Source organism: Passer montanus, unplaced genomic scaffold (assembly GCF_014805655.1).
Source record: "Passer montanus isolate IOZ18808 unplaced genomic scaffold, ASM1480565v1 scaffold53, whole genome shotgun sequence".
NCBI lineage: Eukaryota > Metazoa > Chordata > Aves > Passeriformes > Passeridae > Passer > Passer montanus.
The window spans coordinates 1,847,060-1,860,256 of NW_024370263.1; the positions used below are offsets into that span (position 1 = coordinate 1,847,060).

Here is a 13,197-nt window from a genome sequence, read left to right on the forward strand (position 1 = left end):
TCATTTTGAAAAGAAAGATGGTGATAGTGGAATTCCAGCTATGACCAAGTTTAAGTTTTAGTCTTACTGCAGTAATGGTAAATCTTATTCTCTGAATAAGATGAAGAAACGAGTGGCTTATGAGAGGGAACACAAGAACAACAGTGTGTTCACTGTATCCAAAAAGTTTAATATCCTATCATTTTCATTTTATTACATGAAAAAATGGCTTGATATCCAGTTCAAAATAGTCTATTTACAGGCATCATCTAGCAATTTTGAGCTGTGGAAGCCACAGCATTCTGAGTCATAATGCCAAAAGTCCGAGAGCCAAGGAAGGTGGGCTTGTTGTGTTCATTGAGGGCACAGCCAGAGATGCAATATAGATACAGGGCAGGTTCTGATTAGGCCAGGGGACTGGGCAGTGCTGTGAAATGATAACAGGGAACAGCACCTTCACTCTGAAGGTTGCTGTTTCAGTCCTAACCCAAAACAGTGCTGTTGCTGTTGCTGACTGGTGTGCAAGCTCTGGGGCCTTGTTCAATTTTACAGTAGTCACAACCAGCTGGGAGTATCATAAAATGGGGTTCACGTGGTGAGGGGATAGGAGGGCATGGATTTGTCTGCCAAGCCTAAGTAGGAGGTACAGAGGGAAAGAGACTGAGCTGTGTGAGGAATGCCATGGTGTCTGTTCTGTATCAGTTCTTCAGCCTGTCAGTGTAATTCTGCTTTTGAGCAGTGAAAGCTGCTAGGAAAGAGGCATTGGGACACAAGGATAAGTAGCACAAATATTCTTAAAAGCTACGTCATTGCTCTCATCCTCCTTTACAGGCTGTCACTTGGTCTCCTTTTTCCAGAGAAGGCCAAATTTAGCACCATGCTCTAGAAGAGAGTGAGCTGTTTTGCATATTTCTCTATCTTCTAGCTGAAAGGAAAAAGCTTTTTAAAAACATCCACAATAAACCAGGTGTTTGTCATTCAGTTTATTTTTTTCAATAGTTTTCCTTTAAAAGAAACTAAGGAACAAGCTGTGCCAACTGCATTTCTGATTAAATATGTGACTGATAATAACTCTTTGTTTGCACAGCCAGTGTAGCCAATTTATTGTGCATTATGGCAAACTCTTCCTTAAAAATAACACCGAAAAATATTTGCTTACCACAGAACGGCATTTTAAGTGAGCAGAACTCTGAGCAATTTTCACAGACTAAAACGAAATGAAGTCCTATCTGTTTTCAGAGCACATAAATAATCTATGGGCTTTGTTTCCTTTTCTGACGTGGCCACTTTCTCCTACACAGGCAATAAAAAAGAGAAAATTGCTTCTTTTCATTGTCTAAATAATGGGAAGGAGCCTCTCTGCTTTAATTAAGGTTACGTGCCTAATTTTAAAGACCTATGACCAGAAATTCAGAATTACTGAATATTCATAGTGCAGAGTAGAGTGGATAAGAGTGTGCTGGTCCCCAGTGTGTTGAAATGAAGCTCAAAGTATTTCTGTCTCAGCACACAAGACCAGACATCCCTCAACTCAAGAGCTATTTGTAGAATGTGAAGTGCAGTGCTTTTTCCAAGGGCAGTATTATCAGATAACAATCTGATTTACCTTGACTGAGACTTGAGTCTCAGCTTGGGTCTCATTCAGTGTTTTCAGTGTCCATGTATTAGCTTACTTTTAATGTCAATATTCTTTTGCACTTGCTGTGAATAACTCCTCCTTGCTTCTAAGGTGCTAATCCATATGTTGAACAGGAGTCAGGAGATTTTTTTGTAACGAACCTGGGCTGACAGTCAGAGGGAAGACCTTCAGCTCTGTCCTTCCCATGCACTCACTGAGAGAGAAAACCTGTACTTACTTACTTCTGTATCTCATATTCACCTCTGTTTTAGATCACCCTGCAGGAGGGACACAGTCAAGGGGCTCTGATAGAAGAGGATGGCAGGAGCCTTGATTACCAGTCCGAACCCAGCTTGGACATCCCCAGCTACCGCAAGAGCTCCCTCCACAAGACCTACCAGTCTTCCCCACTCCAGATAGATTCCTTTGCCATCAATTCACGATCCCTGAGCCTGAAATCTGCTGGCAGGAGAGGGACAGACAAAGTGCCCCTTCATCCAATAAAGTCTGAAGGGGCGGCTTCCACCCCTTACAAAAGCATCTTTTCTCCCAATTCCCTGTCCAACAGAAATGGGAGTCTTTCATATGACAGTTTGCTGAACCCCATGTCTCCCTCGGGGAGGAAGTGCATTGCCCACTCTGCAGTCAGCTCTGTCGGGTACCACTCCCCATATTTGTCAGCCAAAATGTGCCACCTGCGGGGCAGCGAGCTGCAGCGCCAGCCCCCGCAGAGCTTCAGCCCCGTGCTGGGCAGCCCGGCCCCGCATCAGCGAGACCCCTCCCCAGTGCGCTACGATAACCTTTCCAAGACAATTATGGCATCCATCCAGGAAAGGAAAGAGATGGAAGAGAGGGAGAAGCTCCTCCACTCGCACCCTGACTCGGTGTTTGCAGACTCGGGGGTCTATGACACGCCCAGCTCCTACAGCCTGCAGCAAGTGAGCACGCTCTCGGAAGACCCGCGCAGCATGGCCATGAGATACGGATCCAGGGACAATCTGATGGCTGCCACCAGCTTTAGCACAAGGAACCCTCTACTGCAGTCCTCAGTGTCTTCACTCTCAAGTGCAATGACAAGAGCCCCAAGGACTTCCACAACCTCTCTGCAAGCTGATTTAGCCAATAATAATGTGCAGTCCCATCAAGCACTACAGGGCAGGGTCAGCAATGGCTCCTACAAATCCCCAGGCCACCAGGTCCCATCGTCCCCCACAGGGATGCCTAGGTCACCCTCTTACGGAGGCCCGAAGGCTGTGTCATTTGTAAACACTGTGGAAATCACAGAGGTGCAGTCAGTGGGAGCACAGAGGTATGTACTGCTTGAGGGGCTGAGAGCAGTGGGAATCTGCTTGTGAGCAAGGGCTGGAGCTGGAGCTGCGCTGGAGGCACGCCCTGATGAGGTGTTTGCTGTGGGCTATGAGGGTGGGAGGTTTGTGGGTGCTCTTCATTTTTGTCACACCCCCACAGCAACCTCATCATAACAAAATGTTTGCACTTCTACTGTACCTTGAACTGCAGGTGGTCAGTTTTGCTGTAAATTCATAGTGATATGGCGTCATAGCCGAACTGAGAATTATTTCCAAGGTGCGAGGCAGATTATTCCTCCCCTTATGCACAAAAGGGTGGAACTGTTCTACTTTGTAGCTTAAAGGGAGGCTGACCCAGACATTGTGTGGTTACTGGGGCAGAGCTGGGATCCTACTTGTGCAACATACCCTGCAGTGAGGGAAACAGGCTGAGACCAGTCCTGGTGCTTGGCATAGAGAGCTCTGTATTTAGCAGTGTTGAGTGTCCATAGTACAGAACTGCTGATAAAAGCACAGAGCTTCATGGCAGTACCTTAAGGCCTTGCTGCTTCCTTCCTTTCTGTGAGAAAGCATGGAGAGAAAGGATTTGCTGTGCCAAAAGCCTCGGTAACTGCCACCTGAGCCAGATGCTCAGCTGCAGCTTCTGCATGTGCTTCTGTTTTCCTTCTGGAATTCGTGGACCTTGCAAAGCCTGAAAAGATCATGATCCCACTGAGGATGCAGTATTTCAGCTTAGTTGGGACCTGGAGAGCTGCTCTTCAGAAGTATCTGTTTCCTTTGTATCTGGTACTTCCTGTGCTGTGCTGGCCTCTGGTTAAGGTCCCAGGTTTCTCTCTCCTGTTATCCAACAGCTTTGGAAAATGTACTCAAATGTGGGAGAACCATTATTGTAGATCTCCTGAAGTTAAGTGCAAACAAGTTGTTTCAGAGATGAGCAACAAAGTTTACCTGGATATTTAACTGGGAAATGTTTTTTCTGAGAATTTATTTCTGATTTTAAAACAGTTTGGCTTGAGGTCAGTGGTGAGCAGTGGTAACAGTTAAACTCTTCTGCGTCCTACAAATGCCTATGCAATTAGTTTGGAACAACAAAGCATTTAAGCAAGTAATTAAATTAACAAATATTACTCAGGCGTGGTCCACTAACCTAATGGCCAAATTAATTCTCTCATTTCAGTGGCTTTTCATCGAATGCACTGGCTTCAACCAGCTTGCTCCCAGGCTTGAATATTTTGGAGTGCTGGGAACTCAGGGTGACAGGGGTAATTGTTTATTCTGAATGAAACCATTCTGCTGTCACACTTTGTCACTAATACTGCATCTTTTGATATTTCTTTCGATGCAGGGATGACATGCAGTTGAAGACACCTCACAGTAAAATAAATGGACAGCCAAAAGGAATAGCCAGGTTGGGTTCAACATCAAGTTCCCAGGGGACGCCAGTCAGCCCTGCTAGGCACTCTAATGTTAAGAAGGTGTCTGGAGTTGGTGGAACAACCTATGAAATTTCAGTGTAAAATAAAATGAATTAAAAACAAAGAGCCATCCACTCAGCCAGCCATGAAGCTAGGAGCACTGTGAAGACTCAAACAACAACAAAGAAGGAGCAGCAGCAGTCGGCCACTCTCCTTTTCTTGTTTTGGGTTTGTTCTGTTTTCATCTTTCTCTTTCGGCCAAAAACCAGCTGCAGCCTTATTCTTGAGGGAATAATAAAATTGTACAGTCTATCAGACTCTTCCTGAACCGACAGGCGGGAACTGGCTACGACCTAAGACCACCACAGAGAGGAATTCCTTCCTGCAAGAGAGCGCTAAAGCCATTGCGCGCGTGTCTGTCCAACCACTCTGTTGTGTACCACTTGTGCTGTGAAACAGTTCAGTCAGTCGAGGATCAGTCAGTTCTCCCATGCCCCTTCCCAGTTCTTCTGGCCAGCGATGTGTCCAGCAGGAGCCAGAGGACCAACTGCTGTTTTCCTGCTGACATGGAAAGCAGGGTTCCTGCACTGGGCAGGAACTTCTCCTCATCCCCCGGGCACTGCAGTTCAGGTTCCTCCTCCTGGGAAGGAACAAGGCAAGGCCACTTGGGCTGCAGACACCATGTTTTCTTTAAAAGCCTCCCTGGTCCCGGATGGGGGCAGGAGAAAGGATAGCAACAGCTTCTCCCTGTCTGCCATTGGCCTCCCTGTGTGTGAAGTTGTGTGTGTGTGTGCGCGTGTTTGTCTCCATGGAAAAGGACCGCAGCACCGGCGAGGATCTGCCACTCTGACCTCCTGCTCCCTCTGGGTTGGAAAGGCTGACCCAGCAACAAAACCAAGCAGATAAGAAAATAAATGTTCAGATGGAAACATATTTTAAACAGCCATCAGCTGCTTTCTCTGCACCCTCTTACCTGTTGGATTTAGGCAATAACAGAGTTTACTGCCTTGCCCTGGTGCCGTCAGTGTAATCCCACAGCAAGGTTATCATAAGCTGTCGAATTTACAGTGTGTGTAACTGAGCCAAGCGTGCATCTAAAGGATATAAATTTTCTGTCTGCCTAATTACTAGCACATTCCCTCTGGTCTTCAATACTGTTAGACAAAGGATTTTCAATTTGGGTTTTTCCCCCCTGGGGAACAACTTTTTAAAATAATATCAATCAAATCTATTTAACATTCTGAGGTTTCTTTCTCCTGTCTCCAGAAAACTACATTTACTTTGTTGGATTTAAGGACAACTTTACCATAAAAAACAAGAAAGGGGTGCATTACTTTTGTCAAAAATATGAGGACTCTGGCAAAGCTAATTTTGGGACAAATGGATTTTTGTTTCTCTATTCGTTATCTCCTTTTCCTTACCATTCAGTTACCACCTCAGAAGTCAAAAGTACTGAGATCTGGACCAACGCTAACTTGCCAGATCATGTGTGCAATTAAGAATATCCTGAGCGACTGTTGCCAAAGTCACTAAAAATTATAATTTACCACTGAGTCAGTCAGCATACAAGACCTCAACTTCCCACCTGGTTCTCTTGGTGAATAGTTTTGATTAGAGATCTAAATCCATCATTTTTCAGGATATTCCTTTCAAGGGGTTAAATCCTTTTCAGTCCTTGACTATAACGGAAAGCTCTCCAGGTATTTGGTAGCAATTCAGAATGTGTTCATAATATCTTATTTGTTTTCATGTATGTTGAGGTTAATTATTCCAGAAGGCAAATATTGACCTTAATTTTGCCTGGTTAAAATTTATATTTTGATTTGATGAATCTTGACATCTGCTGCAATACATGGTTATTATGTCCCTTGTATATCACATTATTTTTTGGAGACAAAGGTTGAAGAGAACATAAGAAAGTTAATCATCTCTCTGTGTAACGCTCTATGTTGCCTGAAGGAAGAAACGTGGAAAGCAATGCTTCTGCAATAGGCTGAAGCTCTGAGAGAGCGAAGTGAAAATCAGCGTGCATTTTATTGCCTTGGTGGTATTTTCAATGCCTGGTGTAGGAATATTGCAGAGCAGAGAAGCAATAGTCTTTCTGTGCATGTAGAACATTGTCTTTAGTTGGAGGCACCATGGTACCAGAAGGATGCTGGTAAACTGGATCAGGTATAGATGGAGCAATATATATTAAAGAACTGGATGGGCTGGCTAATGAGAAGATTTAAAGGGCTAAAACATGCCACTGACTAAGCAATTAAGTGGAAATTGAATATCGTAACTTTACAAATATGTTACTTAAAAGTTGTAAAACCAAAGGTAAATCCAAGGGTTGTCACTGGTAACCAATGGTCTACATTTAGAATGGGACAGGAAAGATGGAGAGGAAGGGGCAGTGAATAGTCTTCCAAGCAGAGTTTTGGACAAACTGTTTAGGACAGTCAAACTGTATTTGGAAAAGTCATTAAAATTTTTCTTTAAGAGCTGAATCTGTAGGGACAAGGGGTAGACCAGATGGCCTTACAGATTTCTTCCATCTTTAACTGTTATTAATCTGCAGTCTACCCTGATGTTAACTCCTCAGGAAGATGCAGTACTTCTTTAAGGACTGGAATTCACTCTGGTGCATAGAGTATCACAAAATTACTTGTTTTTAAAGTATCATGTATGCCATATGTAAGCCCTGAAAAAGAGGGGGTAGGAAACACATGGGATTAGGGAGTGAGACAAGGGCACATTTTATCATGTATCTTTGAATACGTACATGAAATTCATGCAAGCAAGGCTGAAAATTTGCACCAATGTAATATTTGAGATTTGCATCCCAGTGATGCTCCACTTTGATCATTCTTTCTCTTGCATTTATAAATGAAAAAGCTACTGAGGAACTTGAAGGGCCAAAGAGCCTTTGAAGTTAACTACATTAGTTCATGAGAGAATTTCTCAGTAAGACTAAACACAGTATTGTGTGTATAAAGCACTAATATCCAGGGGTTATTTTGACATAGTTCACAAGGGGTAAGGGAGAAAAAAAAGATGCACTGTGTCAGTACAGGTTCAGCAGTAAGGATGACGTATTTTGTGAGTAGTTTTGCCCACAGTTGAGAGATACTCAACTTTTTCATAGGTTTACAATGGTACCAAAGTTTCTGGTTTTTTTCCTTTTGAGGTTTGCATTTAATTCAGTGCACATAGCCTGGAGTAAATGATTCAGATTTTCTGAAAGAATAATCTAAGCAGAACTGTTAGCAGGAGATTGCATGCAGCAAATCCAGCCTCATTTCCATCCAAGGCACTGAACCTGCAGCTATTTACTCATAAATGTAAGTGTCTGTTCCATAGTTCCTGTTGTGGGACTGGGGACCTATTTATTAAATCTAATTTTTGAGCAGAATCCAGCCCATATTAAGACATAGTTCTTTAAGCAGTTTACAGATCAGCAGTAAGGTTCTTCTGTCAAGACACCCTGTTTTTATGGACACTGCAGACCAAATCTTCAGCTTGTAAAAATTGGTGTGGCTCCATGAAAGCTCATTTAATTGATGCTAATTTATAGTAGGTGGGGATCAGCCATGAAAATCCAGCATGAGTCCTGTAAAGTAGCTTCTTTATTTTTGTCATGTTTATTTCATGTTTCAAAAGTCTTAAATATTTTTGACATGTTTTTATTTGTAGCTGTGGGTTGTATTACTTATTTAAAGAAGAGCAATAGGTTTTTTTTAGTTTACGCATCAGTTTTCATTGCATATTGCATTTTATTATCCGTTTGTTCCCTGTTCATATGCTCCCATTTAGCCTCCAGGTTTTCATTGTAGTACTTTTCTGCCTTGAAAAGTTGGATCTCTATATCTTTAGTTGTATAATATATTGAGTATTATGGAATTAAATGTACCTTACTACATGGGTGGGAGAGAGAGAAAATATTTTTACTTGAAGCCTTAATATTTTCTTTTTTTACTACTTTGTTTGTTGACCTCATAGGAAAGTCTGAATAGCAAAGACTTTGAAACTCCGGGCCAAATACTGCACTGACAGACAACCAGCATTTGGCCCCCATGTCAAAACTGGATGCAGACATAACCTGAAGTGAACAAGGGAAAAAGCCTCAGGGTGGCATATTTTCCTGAAGATCATTAATACAGTCTCAAAACATGTCTGTAAGCAAGTACATTAAAGAAGTCTTCAAGTCTTGAATTTTTAAGGAAGGTGATAGCAGGAACTGCCCTAATATCTTACATCGGCTTTTTTTTTAATTTTTTTTTTTTTAATTAAGCAAAACAAATGTATTTACTCAGTTTGGTTCAGCCAGCTCGGGGGGTTGCACAGAGCTCTGTGTTGGTAGCCATGTGCAGCACATGAGCTGTGGGGTGTTGCTGTTCTAATTCTAACCAAGCGTGATGTTGTGTCAACTCGGCCCCCGAGGATCCCTCCCGGGCCTTACAGTGGACGTTCCTCAGATGATGCCTGCTCTCCTACAAGCCTAATATGGAAATTGCAATGTGGTTTTCTTTGGACTATATCTGTGGTCCAGACTAGAGATATATAGAGAGATATATATATAGTCAATATTTTTTTGTGTGTGTGGGAAAGATGGGGTCAAGCTTTTCTGTCTCTGACAGTCTGGAAAGTTAATGTCGAACCGTTTTTATGGTCTGTATTTCACCTGTTCTGCCACCTTGAATTGTTGGAATGTATCTGTGCAGGCTTTGTGGAGCTCTGTGTGTAACCTTTTTTGTGGCTCTCGTAATACATATATATTTTTTAAACCTTTGAGTCACTTCAGTATTTTCAAGTGTCTGTTTCTGCCTCAGCTGCATTTGGTTGCTGAGATGGTTCACGGTGGGCTGCCATTTCTCACTTCCACTTGTGCAAACCTGAACTGGAAGAGCAGAACTGGAAATGCCAGTTCCAGTGCAAAGGACAAAACTGACAAAATATTAAAAGAAGTGACTGCATGTTAAATCTCATTTTCAAGATGCCTGTGGTAGAGTAGGAGATATGGTGAGTCTTTAAAGGAGTGTCTCCCAGTTGTGACCAATGAATCATGTTTGGGAGGTTACAGCAAGTGGTCCATGAAACAACACTAAATGAAGTTTTATGTACTGTTTATTTAAGTTGTGGGGTTAATAGGGATCCTGTGGTCCAGCACAGTTTTGAATCACTGCCACAGAGTAACTGGAAAAATTTTTATATCGGTATTTGTTGAATACATTCTGTCCAGGTCATGTGGGTTTATAAATCCCAAACATGCGCAATTCTTAATCTGCCTTCATCTGTCTCTCTGTTTCTAGTCTTTGGAAATATGTCCATTTGATCTGTCAGACTGTCTTACAACACACACAGCTGCCAAGCCCTGCAGCTGCTGCAGGATTTTTGATGCCATAATTTGCATATATAGGCTAATTGCATTAAGCAAGGATCCATTCGAGCATGTTCATTATAAATGCCAGTCATATTTGTGTGCTGTTGTGTCTTCACGTGGCAGAGATTACCTTTTATATGAAATGGCCCAAACTGTAATCACCAGGCTCCATGGGTGTTGCTGACATCAACCAGGATTATATAAGGCCATGATTTGTTTCAATACATTTTATTTAAAGATATCTTGGCTTACAGCAATCTCAGCTTTCCTCTCTCTAAGTAATGGGTAAATTATCCAATTTTGTATTTCATTTTTTCATTGTTGTTATTTTTCATTCTGCAGGACAAGTTTAGGTTCACATTTTGGAGCATAATAAGGAGAGACAAAGGAAACTATTTATACAGGTGAATATGTCTTTTAAAAAGAGAGACTCGGTTTTACAATAAATAGATTAGAATTACTGTCAAAATTGGTTTTGTTCATCTTGTTACAATAACTTGAAATTTAACATAAGGCTTATTTCACAGCTGATATCTCTAACCCTGAAACATTTTTTAAATGTTTTAAAACATTTCAAATTATATGATGAAAAATTATCTACTTTTACAGATTAAAACAGTCCTGGAGAAGTGATGGTACATTTTACAGTGCCTTATATGTATATGTATATATTCATATATATATATATAATGCCTATATGTATATAATGTATATGTAACTGTGTACATAGAGTCAGGTAAAACTAGTTACAGGTGTCTCTCTCTGATATATTTTAAATAGAACTGATCTGTCTTGATAGAAAAAAAATGGTTGTAGTAGCACCAAAATACAAAACCAAAATTACTTTTTAAAAATGTTAGCAAATAAAGTAGACTGGAAACAGCGTGTCTGCCAGTGGTTATGTTCCAGGCTATGGAAGACTGGTAGACAGACTCACCATTTTAAGGGATCTTCAGAGAGAAGAGAAGTAGTGCTGGAAGCTTGGAGAAAGTAGAGAATATGTAAGAGCAAATTGCCTTAGATGTTGTGTTGCCATCCTGTTCACCTTTTCCACATCCATTCCCTGTGTGGATTTTTCAGACAGTAATTGACATAGCCTGTCCATTTGATATTGGGTGTAGAATACCCCTGGCCTGGGATGGACAGTGAGCACTCTGGGCAATGCTGGGGTTTAATAACATTTTTAGACTGTTAAGATATTCTGTTAATCTGCTCCTCATTAATGGAAGTAATTTCTGTCTTTGTGGGCATGGGTCAGTTTGATCAGACTACATGGCAGAAGCTCACAACATGGCTTAGGCAGCAGATTCTGCCCAACCAGGAGCTTTTCTAGGGGTTTAGTTGCATTGTAGAAAAAAAGGAGTACCACAGGTAAGTCTTTTGTTTTAAAAAAATATACTCTTTCTGAAATAAAATTCTTTTATGAACATTAGTAATTCAAAAACCTTTCTTTCAGCAGACTTGGTGAAGTATCTGCCATGTAAAAGCCATAAAGGTTGTGTGCTGCTTTCTGAGGTTTATTTCACACCTTTTGACTTCCAGCCTCCACATGGGGCTTGGACTATCTATCTCTTCAATATGGGGTAAGAGCAGGACTTTCAAGGATTTATTTGAGCATTGTCTGTGTGTGTGAAACCCTCCCACTGAGTTCAGTGGTAACTGAAAGAAATAATGGGAAGGATATGTGTGGTTAGCCAGAGAAATAGCAATGCCTGGAACTCTCTAAGGGAAAAGTTGCCTTCCATACAAGTGAAGAATTGTCCTTAGTTAGCACTGTTGTTTTGGAACTAAAGCATGCCCGTGGTTTTGGCTTCAATAAATCTTACCATTGCCCACAGTTAGCCATGAGGACTTGAAGTAGGGCTTTCAGCACTAAAATCACAAGATTTGATACCCCAAATAAACACCGAAACCGAGAATTCCTGTTTTCAGAATAACAATAACATATCGAGCTCATGAGTGCCATGCCTAGCTCACATTGAAATCTTACTTCCCCTGAAATCAGTGGTAGTTTTTCCTTTAATAGTGCCTCATTATACTTGACATGCCATTAGGAGTGGCAGCCACAGGAATTTGCTCTCTGCTGTAGTTCATTGACATTAGGACTTCAAGCCTCTGACTTGGAGCAAATCAAATGCTTGCCATCTTTTTTTTTCTCACAACAGCACAAAGGGAAAAGTGAAATTTCATAAATACATCCATTCTGGAGTCAGCTCTGTTTTTAATGGAACTTCCGTCCCTGCTCCACAGAACAGAGATGGTCTTCATGGAGGGATTTTTGAGTGGCAGGCAGCAAGGAGGAATTTGGGATTGGTGGTGGAGCAGCAGTATGGGCTCTTCTGCCTTCTGGCTTGTCCTTTCATGCAGTGTGCAGGGGACTGGCTCCTGGGCAGTGGTTTCCTCCTGCATTCACTGTTCCCATGGATATGAGGTGGGTGGCTCTTGGTGTGCCAGTTGCACACTCATATATCTTGAAAGCCTCTTTCAGTTACATAGGAGCAGAGCACATGGGGATCTTGGGGTCAGAGCTGACTGTGGAAGCTCATAAAATTGCATTATATTCTGGTTCTAGTCACAGGCACAGGTGGTTTAGCAGAATACAGCTTTGCTGTCAGCTTTTTCTCTTGTACAGTCATTGGAACAGATGGTGAAAGGATTGTTGAGGGCCTTTTTTAAATACAAGCAATGCTACTTTTTCTTAGGAAAAACTCATCTTCTAGAAACTGCAGTGTCTGAGTAAATTCAGTGAGTAACAGCATAATCCATTTTTTGCAGCCTGTATATTATGGATCCATCTGGCCTTGGGATCAGCCCTTATTGTCTCATTGACAGATACCTAAAACAACAGACTTAAAAACAGAGAAGTAAGTAGTTATAAATAGGTAGTACTTGGTTATGACTAATTTTTCGGTCACGCTGTGACACAGTGGAGACAAACTGCTCTGTTGTTGGCCACAATCTCCTCCATCAGAACTCACATGCTTTGCACTGCTGCTGTTGGGAGCTCCTCAGCTTCAGGCTGTGACTCACAGTGGCACAGGTACCAGCCAGATGTTCTTCTCCAAACACGGGCTGCACGTGAGGCACAGGAATGGGCTTCAGGCATTCTGGCTCCAGTTCCTGACTCACTGCAGATTCCTGCTGCCTCGTTTGCCTTTCTGTGCCTCTTTGCTCCGTGTTGGATGGGGATGTGACTTGCTGACTCACAAATGTGTTGTGTTTGTGAGAGGCTCAAGCCCTGCTGTTCTGCCATCAGCTCTGTAGCTGAGGACAGGCAGATGCCTCCCATAGCCACCCTGGAGCAGCAGGGCATATTTGAGACACATTTAGCCTCAAATGAAAGCATCACTTAGGTCATGTACTTGAGGAGGAAGTTTTTGGATGTTTGTGATTGGTGTTTTTGACAATAATCTTGGTATTTCACGCTGACTTTGGCAAGCTGTTTTAGTAAACAGATAAAGACATTTCTGCCTTGATCCTTCCATTGACTCCCTGCATATTTCCATATAACCC

At 42.0% G+C, this 13,197-nt stretch overlaps 1 protein-coding gene across 3 annotated transcripts in view; it reads left to right on the plus strand.

Annotated features, from left to right (window-relative positions):
* The window catches only part of ZDHHC8 (zinc finger DHHC-type palmitoyltransferase 8), a 110,496-nt gene extending 101,404 nt beyond the window's left edge, over positions 1-9,092 (plus strand). Inside the window, exons 10-12 of one of the 3 annotated variants that reach the window (XR_005629317.1) lie at positions 1,870-2,906; positions 4,250-7,645; positions 8,304-9,092. Coding sequence is in view for 1 of the 3 variants with exons in the window: in XM_039724640.1 (XP_039580574.1) it covers positions 1,870-2,906; positions 4,250-4,421 (1,209 nt within the window). In the remaining 2 variants the exon portion in view is untranslated. Of the gene's footprint in view, positions 1-1,869; positions 2,907-4,249 lie in introns of all 3 variants that reach the window. The other 2 variants (XR_005629316.1, XM_039724640.1) reach the window with 2 other exon arrangements.
* The last annotated feature ends 4,105 nt before the right edge of the window (positions 9,093-13,197 follow it).